Source organism: Sinocyclocheilus anshuiensis, unplaced genomic scaffold (assembly GCF_001515605.1).
Source record: "Sinocyclocheilus anshuiensis isolate Anshui unplaced genomic scaffold, SAMN03320099.WGS_v1.1 scaffold1575, whole genome shotgun sequence".
Classification (NCBI taxonomy): Eukaryota; Metazoa; Chordata; class Actinopteri; order Cypriniformes; family Cyprinidae; genus Sinocyclocheilus; species Sinocyclocheilus anshuiensis.
In genome coordinates this window covers 98,517-121,974 of record NW_015548276.1, presented here as the reverse complement: position 1 = coordinate 121,974, position 23,458 = coordinate 98,517, and the positions used below count along the sequence as shown (strand labels likewise).

Here is a 23,458-nt window from a genome sequence, read left to right as displayed (position 1 = left end):
AAAATATATATAGTATATAAAATATGTATTATATTGAATTATATATTTTAAATTAAATTATAATTATACTTTTTAATTCTATCAAATATATTTATGTATATATACAGTATAGATTTTATTCATATTTTTTCCAGTGTAGTGTATCGCAACCCCTTATTGCATAGTTAATTTAAGCTTTTGTGTCATATAAATTTTTCCCCCATTGTACACATGTCTGGACACAAGGCACAAAGTTTGTCATCACATTCCATAACGTTAAAGGTCACCTTAACTACTGTAATGTGTGTGAGCGGTTGTGAAGGGCAGGGTGGATACAGTTACCTCACAAATACGAGCAAACTCTCAGATATCTTTCGCATCAGCCACCCCCGCCCTATACTACTGGTGCAAAGTTTTACGGCTGCTCGATTGACAGCGTTATTACTATGGAGGGAGCTGGTTATGTGTAAAGCTGGTTTATAATGGCTGTGAAGAGGATGTGTCTGGAGAGAAGAGGGAACGTGAAGGGAGAGGGCGAATGCCGGAATGTAATTATGGCGGGACCTGGGTTTCACTCCACGTGTATCATCCCAGATGAGCACTGCAGTGCATGCTAATGCGACGAGAGACCCAAGAGAAACAGCACACACGAAAAACTCTGTTTTAGCTATCTTTATACTATTCTTTACCTTTTTTCCCTACAGTTGATTTCTCTGTTTTCCTCCTTTATATTCCCCTCTCTGACTTCTCCCCTTTTCGCTCTCTCTTTAGTTGCATAAAACATTAAGTAAACACATTAAGTACCCTCATCCTGAGGCTTGTTGTCAAATAAACATCCACATTTAGTTGTACGTGTATTGGAAGACACAAAAGACATTCTTTGAATATGAAAACACTAAATATGTATCTGTTTGTGCTTCAAGTTGTTGTTTGAATAGTATTACTGTTGAAAAGGAAAATTCACCCTCAAGTTGTTCCAAACCTATATGCTGTTGAACATGTTGCTGTTGAACACAAAAGAAGATACTTTGAAGAATGCTATAGTAACCAAAAAGTTGACGGCAGCCATTGACTTCTATTGTTTGGAAAAAATACTATGGAAGTCAATGGATACATCAACTGTTTCGTTACCAACGTTGTTCCTTTTTGTTAAGCAGAAGATAGAAACTCATAGAGGTTTGGATGAAACAAGCAGAGGGTGAGTAAATGATGACGATTTTCATTTTGGTTGAACTATCCTTTTAAATGGCTGTATTTCGTTTTCCCATGTGTGATGCAGTAGTTCATTTTATTTTTTATTATATTTATATTATATGTTTTATTTATTTATTTTTTAAATATAGTATTTACTAAACATTTGCTACATTTGAGAACAAACAAATATTCATTATCACTCGAAGCCTGACTAAACTTTTCTTTGGAAATATAAAAGTATATAAAAAAAGAAAGCATTTTTTTCTCAAAAGCAGTACTAACAGTGATAAATAGACTGTAAAAACAGGTTAAATGCATTTATAACTTTTATCGTTTGCCTTTTCAAGTGCTCTTTTGTTGTGCATGTTTGGAATTTCTCTGCAAGAGTCACTTTGTGTCCGAACACTTCCTCTCATATACGCCCACTGCCACTGTCACAGCCTGTGCTGTTTGAAGACACAATGCTTTTATGATTAGACCTATTCAAATCAGTACTACGCATCAGCCTGGTATTCTCTTCTGCATGGCATGAATGTCTCTACTGTGACAGTTGCCGAGACATGGCCCGTGTAGGCTTTTATAAGCTGGTCTTCCATCTTGCAGGCCTGAGAAAATTGTTAAGACAGCTCTCAGATTGATAAGAAACAGGCTGTAAAAGGCCATATGGAGGCGATAGTAAAAGCTGAGCACTGGATGGGGCGTCCCCGCGTCTTTTCTCATGGGACAAGCATGTGCTTGGGATAAAAGCTGCCAGGGACAACAGGGACGCTTTTAAGTGATGCTGTGGATGCAGTGTAGATACTACTCTGAAAGGACATGTATTAATAATATGGTGCTTTTATTTGTACCATTGTACTGAATGATTGCCATGTTTATATGCCATGGCATTTATATGGTACACCAATGTACTTGGTACAATGGATCATGCACCATACCCAAAATCGTTGATAGTACCATTGTACATTGTCCAAAAAACATGGAAAGTTTATTTTATTTTATTTTATTTTATTTTGGCCTGTCAAGTGATTAATCGCATACAAAATAAAAGTTTGTGTTTACATGTGTGTGTATTGTGTATATTTATTATGTTTATATAAATACACACACATACATGTATATATTTTAAAAATACTTATATGCATATTTATTTATATAGAATTTATAATATATTTACATATTTTATATATAAATATAACATGTTTTTCTTAAATGTTCTTTGTAATTAACTACCATATCTGTTAATTGGTCAAGCAGACATGGTTATTGGTCAACGCAATAGTCTCAGAATGGTTAAATGCTGTCTGATGAATTTCCTGGCCTAAATATGTAAAAACCAAATGTGTGTCTATTTGCATGTAAGTTGTTGTTTTAATAGTCTTACCATTGCTCATAATATTTAACAAACCCCTGCCCTAAAGTATTGAACTTCATATTAAACTTGGTCTGTCACTAATAATAATGCCACTTTTTGTACTGTAAGTGGACATTTTGATCAATTTAAGTGGTTTTCCATTAAAGACTAAATAATTCATCTTGTTATCATAGGATATGGAAAGCAGTGCTTTGTTTTTAGTTTGTTTTGGACTGTAGTTTACCCAGATTGGATAAGGACACTGGTCCAGTGAGGACAGCAGTGGTCTTTGGGGCACGTTAGTAAGCTATGCCTCACAGCGACGTCATTTAAGTCATCTAATTTGACAGGATAAGTAAACCCCCAGAGATCTGTGCTTTCGAAGTGTGCTTCAGTATGAAAGAGATTATTAAAATGCTTGTGTATGGTGCCATTGAAAATTGCTCTGTAGTGGTGTGGAGCTCTGGAAAACATATTTCCTCTTACCTGGAGTCTGGAAAGAGTAGACTGGAAATTTATTTGGGTGGGGTTTAGAATGGAACAGATCGATTACATTTCAATTTCTCACTGTCCTGCAGAGTCTGGAATTGTAAGAAGACATGGGAATTGGTTAGACAGGTGAGAAAATGTTGTTCATCTAGAATTGGAATTAATGAGTTATGTTGCAAATGCATGATATTTTTGCTTCCTTTATCATTACTCTGAATCGTGCATTAGAGAAATTCTCAATGTGTAATTATGAGATATGAACTCATTTAGTATCTGTAAATGATATCTTCACACTGGATTCAGTTTATTTTGCTGGTGTTTGACATGAAGAGCTAGAGGTTTGGGTCTGTGTGATTGTGATATAGCCTGAAGAGGGCAAACGGAGGTTGTGAATCACCACACAGCAAGTGAAGCTCAGCTCAACATGACAACAGGTGCTTGAGCAGCAGTGATTGGGTCCTTCAGGATGTTGCCCTTCATTTCACCCTGGAAGCTCTATTAAATGTGTTGTCCCCCCCCCCACCACACTGTTTTTTTCACCCTGTTTTTTTCCCCCTGTCTGTCTGTGTTTGTTCAACTTTCTTTTTAATTCTTGGTCGTTCCGTTGATTTCTGTGGAAGACTTCATTATTAGTGTTTTGCTAAACAAATAAAGAAACAAACAAAATAAAGGACTGAATCTGTTATCAAATTATTAATATAATATAATTATAATATAATAAAATAAAATAAAAATGAATATGAAATTGATAAATAAATGTACTTAGCATACTACAAATATAAATGTATAATTTTTGACTCACAAATTAAAAAATGTGTCCTTACTTTCATTTTTGGTAGCCATATGACAAGTTGCTCTCACATTATAAACTGCCTAGTGGCATTTTTTTTTTAAACTCAACTGGCAAATAGATAGAGAAAAGCATTTGAGAGAATATAATTTTTTTATAATTAAAATGTATTATTATTTTGATATTTGTTATTTTTATGTAATTTTTCAAAATTAAATTATTTTTACATACAGTCATGGCCAGAAAAATCGGCACCCTTGGTAAATATGATCAAAGAAGGCTGTGAAAATTAATCTGCATTGTTAATCCTTTTGATCTTTTATTAAAAAAATTCACAAAAATCGAACCTTTCATTGGATAATAAGAATTTAAAATGGGGGGAAATATCATTATGAAATAAATGTTTTTCTCAAATACACGTTGGACACAATTATTGGCACCCCTAGAAATTCTTATGAGTAAAATATCTCTGAAGTATATTCCCATTCATATTCATAATTTTGAGCACTCCAGGGTGATTGTGAACATGAAATTATCCAGCCATGGCTTCCTGTTTCACAGGAATATAAATAGGAGGGAAAACAAAGCCCTAATTCCCTTAATCATCCATCACAATGAGAAAAACCAAAGAATATATTTCTGATGTGCAGCAACACCAACATGGAGCTGGGAATCTGAAGGGTCTGGAGAGATTCTGGATGAAGGAATGGTCTCTGATCTCTTGTCAGTTGTTCTTTAACCTCATCAGGCATCATAGGAGAAAATTTAGAGCTGTTAAACTGGCAAATGGAGGTTTAAAAAAGTATTGAATAAAAGGGTGCCGTTAACTGTGGCCAATGTGTATTAAAGAAAAACATTTATTTCATAATGATATTTCCCCCCATTTTAAATTCTTATTATCCAATGAAAGGTTAGATTTTTGTGAATTTTTAAAATAAAAGATCAAAAGGATTAACAATGCAGATTAATTTTCACAGCCTTCTTTGATCATATTTACCAAGGGTGCCGATATTTTTGGCCGTGACTGTATGTATATCATATACTGTATTTTTCTGTCTATATATCTATCTGTACACCCCTATTATAATGTAATTTTCCAAACGCAATGTTCATTCAGTGTAAAACTAGTCAGGTGAGAAAACAGAGGAGGAGGATGAGCGTCTCCACCCACCGTTGTTACCTGATAGCCCAGTCTGTGTTAAACTGAAAGGAAATATTTTTATTGACTGTTTTAGTGTATTGTTACTTTAGTCTGTTGATCGTTTTTCTTGTTTGATAAATTCTTCTTATGATAATTATTTCTGGATGTAGCAAAAGATACGGATTAGCAGCATTTGCTAGATGGATTTTTTTTTTAGTCAGAGAGTGATTGAGAGATGGGAGGTTTGAATGGCTGTTTGAAAATAGACCTGAATTCTGTCAGTTTTATTTTGGAAATAATTCCCATGACACCAGAGTGTGTCACCAGAGTGTTGGTGTGGAGTCAGAGTTGTGTTTCTAAGATCAGACAGTTTGTTTTGAAGCATTGTTGTCAGTGAATATTCATTTCATCCATGTATACAGAGAAAACACAGTCAAGATATCTGAAAGCAGACAAATATAACACATTTTACAGAATATTTTTTTCTATTTATCATTCCATTTATTTGCCTATTTGCATAAATTAATTATTCAAACACATTTTGTTTGATATTAATGTGTGTGTATTGTGCAAAACTTGCCTCAGCAGTTGCAAAGAAGTTCTGTTTCATTTTGAGCATGTTGCTATGCAATTGCTAGGGTGTTCTGGGTGGGTGCTAGGAAGTTGCTAGGTGGTTGTTGTTCACTGTTGGTGGGCTGCTTTGACATAGGTCAAATATCTATATACTAGATTGCTCAGGTCCATTTTTGATTGATCCAGTATAACTGGATGTTTCTCATGACATGACAAAAGGAGAACAACACCCAGCTCTTTTATTCCCATGGTCAGTTATTTTAGCCCTTAGGGCTGGTTTTGTTTGTTAACCTGAAATCTGCCCTGGACCCTCCTGCTGTGGCCAGAGTATGGAGAAAATACTTGAAAACTGGTTTGACTTCCCCAAGAGCCGGGAGTGAAACTTCAACTGTCTAATAAACACAAAGAACTCAACAATCAGGTGGACGTCTCAGACCTGAGTCTCTGTCTACTTGGGTGTGGACAGAAAAGCTTGAGAGTAGAGGCCTGCTTCATTTGAGGCTGTCCATTTGCTTGGAGCTGCTGAGAAGCATGTTGGGGAACTCCGTAAACGGGAATGGCAGAAAGCTGAGCCGTTCTGAGGCTATTCTACAGAAAGTCAACCATCTTTGGTGAGATACAAAGTTGTGTGCAAGAACTTTAAATGTTGTGGGGTTATCATCCTAAAAGAACGTTTTACTGGGGAAAAGAAACATTTTTTTATAGCTTAGAGTTCTCAATTATGTTTCATTTAACTTTCTAATCTAAGCACCGTTTTATAATGTAGGCGATATTTCTTTGTAAGTGAGGTGTGAGGACTGATGGGAACTCTGTGGCGACAGTGTCTCTGTGAGGGATGTTCCCATCTGAGATCCTTCAGCTCAGTATGCCTGCAGCTGTGGGAATGGTTTGGGATTGGCAGCAAGTCCGTTTGAGGTAGTTTAGAGGGCTGAGTGGGCTAATTGTAGGCTTGACAGATAACATCCTTTTAAAACTACATAAGAGGCTCGAATTACACACACACACACACACAGAGACAGGGAATGTTCAAAACAAGTTAAGCTCTATTGACCGTATCCGTGACATGCTGTCAGAATCCGTGACATTTGACTTGTAAGAAGTTGTATTGTACTGCATTTACATTGGAAATCAATAGGACAAGGCATTTTAAAAACAAAAAAGTGAAGATAATATTTTCTATATTCTATAGTGCCTATATTAATTCACCCTTATAAATGTGTTATTTGAGCTGTTAAGTTGTCTAAATCATTCTTTTAGGTAGATGAACTTCATGTCACTTCAGACCTGTAACTTTTTTTCTGACAGATCATGATTAGATTCAAAAGAAGGATTTGTCCCTGAATCTTCTAAGATTTTGAGTTGGATGTAATTTTATGGCACTAATGATGCTTTTGCTTTTGAGTCCCCAATCAGGGTAATTGCATGGAAAACTCTGCATCTCTTTTTTTTATTTCATTTTCATTTCATTTCTCAATAACAATCAGAAATGCAAAGCTTGAATACCTCAGTCCCCATTCAGGGTTAACTGCAAGGTGACCAGTACAAACAGTGACCAGTACAACTCTCCAATATCTCCTTTTGTGTTCTACAGAAGAAAGAAAACTTTTTAATTTAATTGGGAAAATTGTTTCACTTCTGACATTGAGATTTTTTACTAGATATATTATTTTCTACAAATAATTTATTATATTTGTTCTTATTTATTATATATTATATTCTTATTTATTATTATTATAAAATAAATAAAATAAAATAAATATACTAAAATAAATCTAACACTTTTTAATTTAATTTAATTTAATTTAATTTAATTTAATTTAATTTAATTTAATTTTTCATTTCATATCCTTTTGTGTTCCACAGACGAAAGTTATATAGGTTTGTATCGGCATGATGAGTGAGTAAATGAATTGTCAGATTTGGGTGAACTGTTCCTTTAGCCAAAAGCAGCACTTTTATCAGCAGAATGTATCGGTGGCTGTGGGGATAGAGAAATGCTGGCATGAGAAAGGACAATTGGAAAAATGTCAAAACAGGTCTGATAAAGGGATGCAGAAACCTCAAACTGGTTTAGAAGTAATAGATTTTGGGCTGATAACCCAAAAAAAAGGCGAGAGAGGAGAGGAGTGAGTCATAACATGGTGTGAGAAGCCAGTTAGAGCTGCAGAACAGATTACTCAGCGCTGATTTGTCATCTGTGCATGCATACAAGTAAGTAATGTGTCTCTCTCTATTTCTCTCTATCACTCCATCATAAGATCGTCGGTCTTCTGCTGGTGTGGAGCTCAGGTGGTCGTAGTGGGAGGCAGTCAGCTGAAGAGGTGTCAGACAGTATTAGTTGAGCAGGTTGTGATGAAGACGAGTGAGCCGTGTGTGGGCTTGTTTTGGGGGCATGGTGTTGTTTTTTGGTAGCGATACACCGATACCATTTTTTGGTGACTGTGTGTAGTGATTTCTTGCAAATGTTGGTTAAAGATATTTGTGATTTAGATTTGAGTGTGTTTAGTGTATTAACCCCACTATGAATAACATCAAATGCAGGATGCCATATCTGCACGAGAAATGTCATCTGCATCTTTAGTTTTTGCATGTACACTTGTTTTAATATCACTTGTGGTTTTCTCAGAGAGTTTTGTTTGTGTTTTGTGCATTTTTGCAAATTGCAGAGAAATTAACGTACAGCATTTGTCAGGTAATCTATTTATCTATATTATGTTTAAACGTGATTTTCTCTTAAAGCACACTCTGTTCTGTAGTTCTTTGCTGGTGTCAGATAGCTTATTGCTAATTCATGTAAACACAGTCAAATTAATTTGTATTAGCAGGTGCACCTGACAGACCCAGGGAGCAGCGCTGCTTTGCATTTTCTGTATGAATCCTGCTACTCTTTCTGCCTCCAGGTTTTCCTGAGCCTTTCCTAACCATTGCCCAATGTGGATCTTAAAGGGGTCATATTATACATTAATTCTAGTTTCTATATTAGTGTTCTTCTTGCTGAATTGATAAGAGCCTACCGTTAACAAAATGCTAAGTTTATGGGTTTGATTTTTAGCAGGCTCGCATAGTCAGACCTTCAGACTGACGGCAGACGGTCTGGGAACCTTGGCCACTTTGAATGGCCAAGGACTGCCCAAGAGGCTGTATGACTGACAGGTTAAGCAACCAATCACGTTTTGATTTATCCTTAAATTGGATGAAAGTGTCTGCCAGATACAAAAATGTATTTTACCCCGAAAAGTTTGGGGTCAGTAAGATTTTTAATGTTTTTGAAAAAAGTATTTAATAATAAAAAAAGTTGTATTGTGAAATAATATTACGGTTTAAAATAGCTGTTTTCTGTTTTAATATATTTTAAAATGTAATTTATTCCTGTTATGGCAAAGCAGAATTTTCCACAGCCATTACTCTAGCGTCACATGATTCTTCTGTTTTTGCTACTGTGCCTTTAAGAATTTATTGTAAATGCACTCTCTTATGATTTGTTAACCTCTTCAAGTTTGAACACTTATGGATTGCAGATTTACTATCAGAGACATCAGTGTGCTTTGAAAGATTATACAGAGTTGTAGGTGCTACACACAGATAGGAATAGCACAGTGTAGGTGAACTTTTGTGAGGAAATCAAAATGGATCAGAAAATGCAAGATTTGTAGTGTAAATACTTTTAGAGCTGTCTGGTGTAATGTTTGTCTTCAAATAAATGCAAATACCCACACTCATCGTCTCTATGGAAATGTCACTGGCATTGTGTGTGTTGTATCAGCCTCTTGTGCCACATCTCAGTCAAGCATGGCTTATGTGCTGTGACAAATCAGCAGCTTGTACCACTGTCAGAACTCCCCGACGACTTCAGGGGCTTTTCAGGCTAATGAAATGAGTCATCTCTGGCGATCCAAAGAGTTAAAGATCTAACAAAACACTGCTGCGCCTTTGGTGACAGGACATGTTGTTGGCATCTGACATCCCTTTTAAGATGTGTCTCAGCCACTTGTACCTGAAATGGGTTTTCGTCCTGCTGTCTAAGGTGACCTCAGATTCATTTGGTTTTTAACAGTATGCAAATAGTCATTAGTTAGTCAGTAGTCATTAGTTCCTCCTCAAAAGTGCTCATTTTAGCAGAAGGGGAATTTGCAAACACGACTTTGTTAACCAACAGGCAGTTTAAAAAAAAAAAACTGGCCACTTTGACTCCTGGAAATGGTGAAAGTCAGCCAATAACATTTGAGCTTGCTGTTTTGAGATTTTCTTTTGCCATTTTTGCGTGCAGTATCCAACAGACAGTGCCTGAATGATCTGTGGGCTTGACATCTGAAGGTGCATTCAATCCGACAGTGAATAAATCGCTGAAGGTCACCCTCCAGAGGGTCAGCTCTCATTGAAAATGCTTTTCTGTGCTTATAAGCTGTTTATTTCAGCTATGTTAGACCAAACATCACTATATAAGTCACTATATAACATTCATGGTCCTGTTAACTGTAGGGCCAACTCATGCAAAATTCAGTGTAATAATAAAATAATAATCTGGTTTCAGTCATGATGAATAGATCATTATCAACTTGAGTGCTATAAAAATAAAGCATTAAAAACCGCTACGTGCCTTCAGACAGACATTCATATGCATCCAGACTGGCATGGAGGAACAGATTGTGTGCCAAATAGCAGGGGAGTTTTAATTGATTTAGGATCGGCTGTTAAAAGCGTTGCGAGCTGAGAGCAGTCTATGTTATGTGAAATAATGTGTTTGAACTGAGGCGCTGGTTTGAGTCAAATTATAGGCCAGTGGAGGGAGTGAACAAAAACTGAGGGCTTGATTCTACTCCATGCGGTGTGTCATTGAGCCGTAATGTTTCTCAGCCTGCATTCACACACACACACACACCCACCCACCTGTGGTTCTTTCAGCATCTTGCATATTAACTAATCAATTCCTTCTCAGCTGGAGCAGTCAATGACGCCGAGCATTTCTAATTTGATCTTCAGACGAACACTTGTAAAAAATGTGCTAATGTGAATGATCTGATTGCTTTGAGTTGTTAATGTCCTGGTTTAGTTCTGAGGATTTTTGTTTGTCCACAGGAAACAAGATGGCAGAATCCCGCGAATATCTGACCCGCTAGAACGTCCTGGTCTGGTCAAGTCCTTTTTGCCATCACCTGCTCTGACTCTTCTAAAGGTTTGGCAGGTTTTAACATTTCACTCCTCTTTCCTCTAATCATGTTATATTCCAGAGTCTTAGGTCCAGTTGGAGATGTGGTAGGAATATCAACTGCCTTCTCTCATTTATTTCTTCCTGCTGTTCACTTGTCTTTTCCTTTTTTTTCTGTGACAACCATCTATTACAAATAGATGAGCTGCTTCTTTTTGTGTGTGCATATTACATATAACCTCTTTTCTTTTTCTTTTTCTTTTCTTTTATAATTTAGTTAAGTTCTGTGGAAGACTGGATTATTGGAGTGGCACAAAAATAAATAAATAAAAGAATGAAATTATTAATTTAAAATGAAAAATGTACAATACCTTTCTAAAGTTTAGGGTCAGTAATGTTACAAAATCATGTTAGAAAAGATTTCAGTTTCAAATAAATGCTGTTCCTTTGATCTTTCTGTTTATCAAACAATCCTAAAAAAATTAAAAATATATATAAAATATAAAAAATTATTAAGCAGCACAAATGTTTTCAACATTGATAATATGAAATGTTTCTTTAGCATCAAATCAGCATATTAGAATGATTTCTGAAGAATCATCTGACAGTGAAGACTAAAGTAATAATGCTGAAAATTCAGCTTTGCATCACAGGAATAAATAACATTTTAAAATATATTTCAAAAGAAAACAGTTATTTTAAAGTGCAAAAATATTTTACAATTGTCACTGGTGAATGCAGGAAGACAGATGAAGACAATGAATTACATTCCAAAACACAAAGTTTAATAATACTATTCCAACAAGCAGGCAAACAGGCAGAAGCAAAACACCCTTAACGCAACAGTGACCGGACCCAGAATGAAAGGAAGGTAGAACTTAAGTAGTCGGTGCGTTCCAAACGGGATATATCGCCCTCCGAAGGGCACTTCGGAGTGAAAACAATCATGGCCGCCATATTGAAGGGTCGTTCCAAACCGAAGTGTTCAAAACTGGCCACTTCAAAGGGCCCTTCGGAATGAAGAATTTCGAAGGGTACAACTGCTAGACACTTCGGGCTCCCATGATCCTTTGCGCAGATTCTTTGCATGATGATGGCACTTCCGTGTGGTCACGAGATGATGTCACAGAAGGGCACTTCAAGAAACACTTTGTTAGGGCACTTTGGTCCCCTACACCCTTCAACCATTCGAAGCTCTCACTCCGGAGGGTAAACCCTTTGAAGGGATTAGGGTGTGGGGATGAGCCCTTGCGAATGGAATTCAGGGTTCGACTACAAATGAGGTAATTAATGAAAGACAGCTGAAAACAACAAACTCATAATGACGTGACCATAACAAGGAGTGGCGGGAAAATCAAACAAAGGAACACATGTGCTGAATGAAAACAAACAAAGTCCATGATAACTAAAACAAACTGGACATAACTGTGACAACAAAATTGGTAACCCAACCCCAAACTTTTGAACAGTGTTGTAAATAAATAATCACTTTTCAAATTGACATATACACTTGGCATACTACAAATACAAATTTATAACTTTTGACTGAATTTTATTTAAAAAAATTTCCTTTCTTTAAATTTTTCTTGGTAGCCAACCAACGTTCATTGGTTGGTTTCACAAAATGAATTCTCCATGGCATTTGATTGGCAAATATATAGAAAAATTATTATTATTATAGTATTATTTTGACTTCATGATTGATTCCTTTATTTTATTTTAGGCAGCACTCCCAGTCCTCCATAGAAAGGATTCTTTTGTAATTCATGCTTAATTGGTTGAAGTGTGTCACCAGATAAGTCTGCGCTAGCTCTCCAAGATTCCCCCTCAAGGACCAACATTAACCCTAACCAAGTTTAACTTTAGAAATTATAATTTGTTGAGGAACGGAATGCTAATTCGATCCAAAAAGATATCAAAGCTCTTCTAGGCATTAAGATGAACTGCAAATTAAAGCCACCTTTTACTGAAATGGTGTCGGTCCATTAGGGAACTTTCAGGGAGTCTTTAAATACATTTTTGAGGAGGCTCAGCCTCTCTTGTCTCCGCTGACGGACCCTCACTCAGCAGAACCTCAAAAAGTACCACTTTTTTGTAGGGTTGGGTACCGAAACCCGGTGCCAATATGTACCTATGCACCGGTACCTATGTAATCTGTATGTACTAGAACCAAATCAGAACGCAGATTTCGGTGCCACCAATGCTTGAGCGATCGATTGAAATATTTGTTCTCTGGTTCTCCGAAACGGACGTAAGGATCACCGGCACCGCACGTGAAAAATAATTTCCCGACTGAGAAAATTCACGAACGCAAGTCGGAAAGCTCTAATAATACAAATCCAACACATCTTTGTAGTAACGCGCGAGTGTCCATGCTGTTTTCACATTCGTGGCCATTCTGTTTTCACATTCCGACTTAAAAGCACAACTCGGGAAATGAGAGCATCCGAGGAGCGCGTGAATTCAGCAATTACACTTGCTCTGATGGCAGCAGGTAGACATCGTTCTATACTGTAAAAAGCATATGGTAAAAAGGCTATGTCGATTAGCAATGGATTATAAATATACTTAATTATGATGAAAATACCAAAGGCAATGGCTTCAATGGCTTGAATAACAGATAAACTATACATTGTCGCAGTCGAGTGTTTATTGTCTTTGTTTTATCATTCAAAACGTTTATATCTTTTGTTTACTCAGTTACAGCGATAGCAATGCCTTTGTCCATATTAGGGATTTCCTGAGTCCTATTCCTTCTGTAATGCTCATGTAGAGTTTCTGCACGAGGGCGCCCTCTGGCGTCCAGTATGAATGAAACAGACATTAAATGTGTTTATAGCACTCAATAATGGCCAATCCATGCTATTTTGGGGAAAAAAAAAAAGTCTTTTAGTATCGGTTCAGGCACTGTTTAGGCACCGGAACCGTTTTAAAAGTATCGATTTGGCACCGGTATCGGAAAAAACCCAAACGAGACCCAACCCTACTTTTTTGGTTATTTTATATCAAGACTTTAGCTATTTATTATCTGAAGAAGAATCATTGCTAGCTCTTCTCCTGGGACACCTATTCACCTCATTTAACACCCAAGTACTTTTTTAATTGAACTCATCTGTGTCTCTGAGCTGCTCTGAGAGCCATTAGCTCAAGGGCTTCTGGGAACCAGGAGGACTGAAGTGTCCGTGTTTAGGGATGTCCTAGAATGATTAGTGTCTCGATGGCATTGTGAGCGGTTGAATAAGATTAGCTTAGTCTGGATTGTGTAGTTAAGCATTTATGTATTTCACTAAGAGTCTCATAATGCAAGATGCTTATACAATCAGCTCAGCATCTCTGTAGAGCCACACTGGGCTTATAATGGCTGCGAATTTGTTGAAACATTTTGAAACATTTAATGTTGGGGAAGTCGTGGCCTAATGGTTAGAGAGTCGGACTCGTAACCCAAAGGTTGAGCAAGGCACCGAACCCCCAACTGCTTCCCGGGCGCTGCAGCAAAAAAATGGCTGCCCACTGCTCCGGGTGTGTGTTCACTGCTGTGTGTGTGCACTTTGGATGGGATAAATGCAGAGCACTAATTCCGAGTATGGGTCACCATACTTGGCCACATGTCACGTCACGTCACGAATTTAGTTTCAGCATGATCCGAGTGAAATTGGATTTTAAACAAGTTACCTTACCATGCATTTTTTAATTTTGTGTTTATTGTCGGTGGATTATTGGCTTTGCATTAAGGTTTTGTTGTATTAACAGTAAGCAAGGTTGTATAATGCAAAATAAGGTTTTATTGTACACATAGTTGACTAATTTTATACAGAATTCAGAAATGGGTATCTTATCAAATAAAAATATTGTAAATGTGTTCTTTTTAATATCTCAGTAGTTCCATTTGAGAGCAAACTGAGACTTTTAAATGGCAAATGTTTCATTATATATTTTTTTGGGACCCCAAAAGCATTAAATGGACTAATTTTTTCCTGTCTGCTCGCTTTAATGCCACAGTTCAAGATGGACACTAATGAAGGGCATGAAAATGTGTGCATCATTTTCTTGCATTGCTAGAGTAATTCATCACATGGCATTTACAGCTGACCAATATTAGAAACAATTAAAGATTTTAACTGACATAAAATAAGTTTAGGTTGAAGTGCTATAATTGCAAACACTAAAACTGAAATAAAAATAAAGCTAAATAGTAGCTAATGAAAATGACTAAAGCACATAACAAAATTACTAAAACTTAATTACAATTAAACCGAAAATATAAAAAAACTAATTCAAAATATTTATCAATAAATATTCATAAAATGTTTATTCACTCTGCCACATAAGAAAATGCTATCGAGATCCAGGTATTATAGACCTTGTTGGTTGCTGACGTCACGTTTGTTGACATGGCTGTCATTTTCTTCTCAGAAAAAGATGCTAGTAATCAATAGTAAACACCTCTAGAGTTTCAGAAGAGATCTCAAAATGTTGCACACTGTGCAATAGATTTCAGAGATTTCAAAATGAAATCAAAACATTTCTTGTCAGCTATGCTATCTACATTAATTATACAGCTCTATACTTTTACTTTACTGTATGTCAGCAATTGTCTCATTTCTTTCTGTTTTTATTTGTGATACTTAATTTTAGGTGAAACATCTGACATGAAGTTGATACTGAAATGAAAATAGATGAGGAAAAAGTCTCAGCAACCTCTGAGAGTTTGTTTTTTTCCCCTCTGGGAACAGACATTGCGTAGAAACCTGCCTCAGAGGAGTGAAATTCTGGGTTTCCCATACCAATTCATTTCAGAGTCTGTAAACACCTTGATCCTGGGAACAGGAGGGAGGGATGATCCCACAATCATAAGTTTTGGATGCTACATTAGATTCCCCTGAATCCCAGAGCAATAACAGCATTACAGCAGAATGGTTTTACCACAACACCACCATGCAACTTTTGTATGAAGATATTAGAAAACATAGAAGTTCATTTTGAACAAGGCTTACATCTAAAACTATTCCCGTAACTCTGCTTTGGTTGCACATTATTCACTTTTATAGCCTTTTTGAAGCTGTTTTCTGTCATATTGTCTTAATATATTCTCACATTAAGGTTATTAAACAGCCTGCCTGCCCACGACGCTCATGCTGTTGTAGTATTTCTGTAATACAGTATTGGCAAATGCATTATAGTTGTGCAACTCTGGCCATAATGTGACGAAAGGAAGTCATATTATCTTTCAGCAACTATGACATCATGTCATCTTACCATTGTACATTTTTACTATAAAATATAATACTCTCAGAGCTTCTCATTTACACTATAATATAATGGGAAATATTTGCAGCTATGTATTATATTAGATATTTGGAGAATGAAGAAAGCATTGCAATCAAATGCACAACACCACACCTGTTATTCTATAATGCTATTGCATCTTGAGGTCACCCAGAGGTCTTTTATTTAGAAAAAAAAGCCCAGACCTCCGCAAGCCAGTCATTGGGCATTTTTAAGTATTGAAAAGAGCAGTTTTGACATTTTGATAATTGGTGATTTCTGCAACAGCATTTTGGACAATTTGATTGTGCAGTTTAATTATCAAAGATACAAAAAAACTATTTTTTACATGCCTTTTGGCTTGTAAATTTGAGGGGGCATGTGCGGTTTGAATGGGCATGATACTTCTGTGCTCTCACACACACACACACACACACACACACACACGTCACTTTCCAGTGATTTCCTTCATTAGAGGCTGTTTCATATGGCATGCTTGACTAGAATAAAGGAAGTTGTAGCAGATTGAGGAAGCTATCTGTCTTTTTCTTGCCATCCCCGCTGCTTTTCTCATGAGTAGAACATATGAAGATTGAGAGAAAGAGTGTTTTGTTGCCGGTCACAGTCTTGTCTCTAAGGTTCAGCTGATTTAATTGACTTCATCATGGCTAAGAGTATGTACTGGCTTCGCAGTCCCGCACTCACTGCCATGCAACACCGCAGGCGCTTCAGTGATGTAAGTAGACTTAATGTATGAAAGTGTAAGGAAAAATCAATAATAGTGAATTTGTGTGTTTATATAGAAAGGCCAAGTGTAAGAGTGTAGACATAATGTATTAGTGTAATGTGTGATTGTGTTTCTTTTTACTGTAATGTGTGCCAATGTTTTACTTTTGATTTCGTTTTTAATCATCCTGTCTGATTTAACAGATATTATCATTATGTATAAATACTTCACAGTTTGAATAATATATTAGTATGTTTACAAGAAAATTTTTTTTGTTGCATTATGGTAATGTGAATTGAAATCTCAGTTATTGATCTGGTTTGTGACCAAGTTCAAAGATAACTGTAGATTTGAATTGTGATCATATGTTGATCTGAGGGTTTTGAGATCAGTACAGAGTGTACTGTGTAAGTTGTGATGCAATAGTCCTATAGGATGTCTTTGCTGAGAAAGAATTCTCACTTTCATTGAGAAATGTCAAATTCACTGCTTGGTTGATTTGTGAAATGAATTTAGGAAATAGCATTTCTGTCAAGTTTACATTAGCTGCATATGTGAGAACTAAATGTCCCCACAATGACAGAAGAACTTCAAATGACCTGTATTATGGGACTTCCCAACAGTTAATCAAATAAGGAGACTAATTAATGTCTTAATTAAAATAACTAAAAATGCACAAAGGTTTCGGCATGGGGTGGGTTAAGGGATAGACTTTGGGTTATAAAATGAAGATATTTAACTGGGTGTTTCTTCAACTTTAGGCACTCTTATGTCCTAGCGGTTGATTTATAATAAAACTAACAAATTCTGTATATGAATGTTACATCAAAAATGTCTCAGCAAACTTTTTATCATCCCTTCATTGATTTATATTTATCTTTTTGTGTCCCATACCCAGATTATAATTTTACATGAAAATCCATCATAATAATATGAGTTGATGCATTTTTAAAACTGTAATGATCTAAAAAAGTGAAATATACTATTTTTGATAGCAATTGTGCGAAAATTTGTTGTATTAATGTTTTCTAAAACTTTTTGTTTTAAAAGAGCTCTCTGAAAGTCAACAGGCCCAAAAGTGTCCATGGTTAAAGAAACATGCAGTTAGCTTAATATAAAAACAAAAGTAAATTAACCACAAGTGTGTGTGTGTGTGTGTGTGTGTGTGTGTGTACCTACTTAACCATATTTTGGGGACGTCCTCATTTGTAAAACTGGTATAAAAATAAAGTAAACAAAGTTTTTTTTTAATTGTAAAAATGCTGAAAGTTTCCTGTAAGGGGTAGGTTTAGGTGTAGGGTTGGTGTAGGGCGATAGAATATACAGTTTGTACAGTATAAAAACCATTGCGCCTATGGAATGTCCCCATTTAGATAGCTAAGTAAACGTGTGTGTGTGTGTGTGTGTGTGTGTGTGTGTGTATGTCTGATGAATCAGCGAGTCATAGGGAGAAACACATCAAAATTCCAGTTTCAGTGCAGTGTTTTGTTACATTGAAGTAATTTAAGGTACTCTGAACTTTGTGAGTGTGTTATGTAAGTGCAAGTTTACACCTGTGTATGTGTGATTTTTTTTGTTGAGAAAAATCAGTTACTGGCAATGATTTTGCAGAGTCCTACCTGACTCTGCAGTCATTTCAGCATTAAACATTAAAAATGGTACTGCATTCTGACAAACTAGGTTTTTTATCTTTTCAGTAGTGTTTGCCTTTGCAAAATTTGCTGCTGGGTTGCAAAGACGTTGCTATGTGGTTTCAGGGATGTTCTGATTGACTGTGGTGTTGCTATGAGGTTGCTAGGGCATAGTTAGATGGCTATAGGGGTGTTCTGATTGGCTGTGGTGTTGGTGTTATCCCGCCTTCAAAATAAACTCATATGTATTTTACCTGTTTTATCATCTGGCAGCAGAAAATCCATTCACTTAGAAAGTGCAGGATGAGTTAAGTTTAATATTTAGGGTTATGGGTTTATTCAAATACATAACCCTAAGTATGAGCATTATCAGACATGTTAATAAGCAGGCAGTGATTTCTGAACAACATTCCCCTTAATTCATGTTGGCTTTTATGCTGGTTTATTCTGAGCTGTGGGCTCAAAGATATCACACCGCACCGCAGCAGTAGCTAGTCAGGTCATATCCTTCATACGCACAGCTGCTCTGTCTCCGCGTTAAATTATGCTGTTTCACAGTCTTCATCTCCCATTGAGATGAACCGTATGATAGGGAGGAAGGACATCTGGTAGTCTGATGCACTGTTGATCATAGGATCAAGGCAGGGAGCTCCGTCCATTACTGCAAAGCCACTGTCACTGAGAGAGCCGAGAGTCGTTCTCATGTCAAGTGGACTCGCAGACTGTCAGATCTCACTCTTTCTTATTGTGTTCATCCTCCTCTCTCCCCTCTCTTTTCTGTTGCTCCTGATTCTCAGACATCAGATATATTTGCAATGATAGAGCGAATGCAGGTGAGAAGTCCACATTTTCATCCGGTTTTGTGTTTAGTGCTTTTCCTGCAATCTCTCGCTTTTTATGACCTCTGACCTTTTTGACCTGCAATATGGTGACACCTTTCCAGTCTTTGCTTATTATTACTGTCATCTACCTGTCATTTATATTCTGAGGTTCTCTCTCAAATGCGTCAAATAATTCACTTTATCATTTATACATGTAGCTTGAGCTCTTCTGTCATTATTTCTAGCCTAACACTGTTTTCAAGAGTTTATAGTCTACGCAAGTACACAGATTCTTGGTCGGCACATTTTAATGTTTTTTTGAACCTGGTAATCCATCATAATTTAAGCACAAAGAGTATTTTATGCTTCTGACATTTTTAAAATTAAGTTATAATGAAGTAGTAGTTTTTAAAAAATCAATAAATACATATTTCTTACTCATTTTATGTTTGAGTTTCCAAACGTCTAAAACTGTCAGTTTATTTCACATTGAAATAAGACTTTCAATCCCATAATTCTGTTACATAGCGTGCATAATTGCGTAAGGGCTGTAACAAATCTAAAGGGGGTGATAGAATATCTTTTTAATATCTGTTATTTAATTATACATTTATTTATAATAAATTAATTTTAAATATATTTATGCCAATGTCCATTGTTGCTTTCAGAGCTTGAATACTTGCGTAGAATATGTTTCAGGCCTAAGTGTCTCTGTATAATGTCTGTATTTAAATTTTTGCATTTATTAGCCATGTTTTCAATTTTTGAGATTTATCAAATGTATATATTATTTCAAGTTATTAACAAATGATGACTTTTAATTTCTGGTATTTACTATTCTAATAAAGTATATGATGTTTTTATTCCTTTATTCCATCTGATGGATGTTTTTTAATGAACTGGATTTATTAAATATCCTCTTCTTTTTTGTAAACACAGAGCAGCAGAATGGATGAGCAGAGGTGCACTCTTCCACCTCCTCTCAAAGTAAGTGTGTACATTTAGAGCCACACAAACAAGCATCAAGTGTTATAGTCATTACAATCCGTTCGCACAGTCACTGCCATCAGCGCTGTTTATCACATGTGCAGAGAAACACAGTGTTGCTTTTGTTACAGACGGATGTTTTCATATTAACCCTCATTCTCTTAGCTTTAAAGTTCAGAAAAGCTCTGCTGTTGACATTTTAATGCATCATAGGAGCTCTTCTGGCATGAAGGCTGTTTCAAAAGGTTGGCAGCATAATTATCCTGCCTATCAAAATACCTTTTGGCCAACCTGTAAGGCAGAGAAAAGACAATCCCAAAATGCACTGCAGGTAGCTTAGTGTAAAAGTGTAAGATGATGGTGATGTTTAAAATACAAGTATTGATTTATAAAATGTGTTCAAATGAGTAAACATGTACTAGGCAAGTGCAATTACAGTACATGTCACTGTTTCAGCATCTTGTGCCAGAAGCATTGCATCCTTTAAGATGAGTTAAAAATAGTTCAACTTTTTGTCATGATGCATATCAGTGTCAATTTTAATTTACTGCAGCTATCAGAGAAACATCAGAAAAATGTTTTCCGCTTAATTTATGTTTGTTGTTCTTAATCCATTGGCAGAGTTTTTTTTTCTTATTCTCAGCCCCAGTTTCTTTATTTTTGCTTATGAAAGTAAATGTGTCTTATAGATACAGTATTTGAAAGTATTTGAGCGGTATACAAATGCATCTTCTGTTTAGCTTTGCTCTCTGTCTAGTTGTTTGTTGTGCTAGAACATGTCCTTAGGCTGCACTCATACACAGACTGACTTACAATATAATGCTTTATAATTTTATGAGTTTATGATGGTGAATCACACTCAACTTGAAATATAAATGCCCATAATAGAAGAACATATAGAAGTACTTTGTTATTGTTCTGTGCATAAAACAAGCCAACATTAAACACCAGAACTTGTGATCTGATGCTTTCACCGCAGGCCTTGTGAATATTGTATACAGTTCAGGGTTTGTTTGGAATCATGAGTCTCCACAGGTCTCTTTATGCATCTTCATATTTCCTTCATCCGCAGCTTAAAGTGACTCGAATGAAGGGCTCAAAATGTCCACATCTCTAATACCAAAAATGTCTAATTTCTCTGTTTCTCCCATAGACAGAGGAAGATTACATTCCATATCCCAGCGTCCATGAGGTTGCAAACTTGTTTGGCTTTTTTATATGTAAATATGAATGTTTTCTTGTTGTACTGGTTGTAATATTGTGCTTTTTGTTTTTGTGGGCTGGCAGGTATTGGGTCGAACAGGCACTTTACCACTCATTCTGCTGCCCCAGTTTGGGGGTTACTGGATTGAAGGGACCAATCATGATTTAGGCTCCTCCTCCACACCAGAGGAACCGCCCCCTTGCCCTGCATCACAGGTTAAACTGGAGACGAACAGCATCGCCAATATCTATAGGAAACACTTCCTGGGCAAGGTGAGACAAAGTTATATTTAATTATTCATTTAATTAGCACTGAAATCAGGGTTATCAAAGCTAAATGAACTCTTAGTAATATTAGTAATCTAAAGTAATCTAAAGTAATATTTCACCCAAAAATGGAAAGACCACAGAAGGATCATAAAATTGGTTAATGAGACCCACAAGTCTTCTAAAGCCATAAAATAACTTTGTGTGAAGAATAAGTTAATCAATACATTATTTGTTTAAAATGTATTGCCTTATATAATATATTAGTATATAATACTATATAATACTATAAAATAATAGTTATATAATTTATAAGTTTTTATCTATCTATCTGTCTGTCAGTCAGTCAGCTAGGTTTTTTTTTTTTTTTTTGTTATGTTCAATAACCAGAATGATTGCCAATATTGTAATGAAAATAATAGTAATGTATGGAAAATGTAATATGCAGGTTATTTAAAAATAAATAAACAACCACAATGTGCGATCTGGAATTTTATATAGTAAAATCAACTAAAACCAAAAACTATATCAGCCTCATCAAACCACTGACTATCATTTAAAAAGACCAAATATTGGCAGTATGAAATTATATGAAATACAGTATGATATGTTATAGTCAGATATATTATGCCTTATTTGTAGATACAATTAATTTTGTTGTTTCCTTTTTTGTTGTTACCTTGTGTCCCTATATAAAAAGAAATGATTATTAAAAGAGTATTTTGCTTTGTATTTACATATCTATTTTATTTATCGTTCACGGTGTGTGTGTGTGTTCACTGCTGTGTGTGTGCACTTAGGATGGGTTAAATACAGAGCACTAATTCCAAGTATGGGTCACCATACTTGGCCAAATGTCACCTGTCATATTAACATGTGTTGAGGTATAGTTTAAAATAAAGTTGATCAAATTGATGGATGATTCTTACGGTTGGTTGTTTTGTCTCGTTATTGCCGTTATAGTCATCTTCCTCTGCAGTAATAATACTCTTTGAGCTTGCTGTCTCTCAGGGTCAGAGCTTTTAGGAATCTGTGATAATGTGAAGAGTCTTTCAGAGGGTTTATGCGTGTATAACTCTTTCTGCAGGAGCACTTTAATTATTACTCGGTGGACAGCGCTCTGGGCCACCTGGTCTTCTCGGTCAAGTATGATGTGATTGGAGACCAGGAGCACCTTCGACTGTTGCTTAGGTACTTCAAACAAACACTCTTGACTATTCCCAGATGAAAAATGTATTGCTTTCATGTTTTGAACTCCATCTTGTTGCAGATGTTCCTCCTGAAATACCTTAGGAGATATATAAAAGTAAATTGCTGATATACAGTTTTGTAAAAGTATAGAGCCAATCTCAGGTCTCAGAACAGACACCTCATTCCCTTGTAATGCTACTTCCTTATATTCGATTTACAAATCCTTTTTGCTACCTCAATTGATATCCAGGTCAAGAAATTGAATTGGAATTTAAAAGATACTTTCAATTCAGTTCTGAATGGTGCACAACCCTGTCGCAGACACTTTTCTTTTTAAAGAAACATTCATGTCCACATTCTCCTGTCACATATTCTCTCATTATTCATTTTCGAAGATGTTCTGACTTAAGTGCTCTAAATGGCCAGCAGAAACACAAGGGCACATCCATTCTTTATAACCTAAAACCTGTCTCGAAGCCCTTTAATGATGGGGATGGGAACAAGAGACAGTGTACATGTCAGAGAGAGGTTGATCTGTAAAGCCTCTCTTTTATAAAGGGATCTCTTCAGGGACTCTTTGAATGTTGTGTATTGGCTGCAAGATAATTGACAAGGGCACCTGTGAATGCTGGAGTGATTCACATGGCTACTTTTTGATAGTTGAACTACCATTGATCTCTCTCTCTCTCTCTCTCTCTCGCTC

General features: G+C 36.0%; 1 protein-coding gene across 3 annotated transcripts in view; it reads left to right on the top strand.

The window, feature by feature from the left end:
* The window catches only part of LOC107655773 (rap1 GTPase-activating protein 1-like), an 89,390-nt gene that overhangs the window by 51,715 nt on the left and 14,217 nt on the right, over nt 1-23,458 (top strand). Inside the window, exons 1-6 of one of the 3 annotated variants that reach the window (XM_016443353.1) lie at nt 7,685-7,728; nt 10,594-10,690; nt 20,047-20,094; nt 21,248-21,286; nt 21,382-21,570; nt 22,652-22,755. In XM_016443353.1, coding sequence (XP_016298839.1) covers nt 20,056-20,094; nt 21,248-21,286; nt 21,382-21,570; nt 22,652-22,755 — 371 coding nt within the window. In that variant the 5' untranslated portion in view covers nt 7,685-7,728; nt 10,594-10,690; nt 20,047-20,055. Of the gene's footprint in view, nt 1-7,684; nt 7,729-10,593; nt 10,691-16,498; nt 16,665-19,083; nt 19,120-20,046; nt 20,095-21,247; nt 21,287-21,381; nt 21,571-22,651; nt 22,756-23,458 lie in introns of those variants that run through there. The other 2 variants (XM_016443351.1, XM_016443352.1) reach the window with 2 other exon arrangements.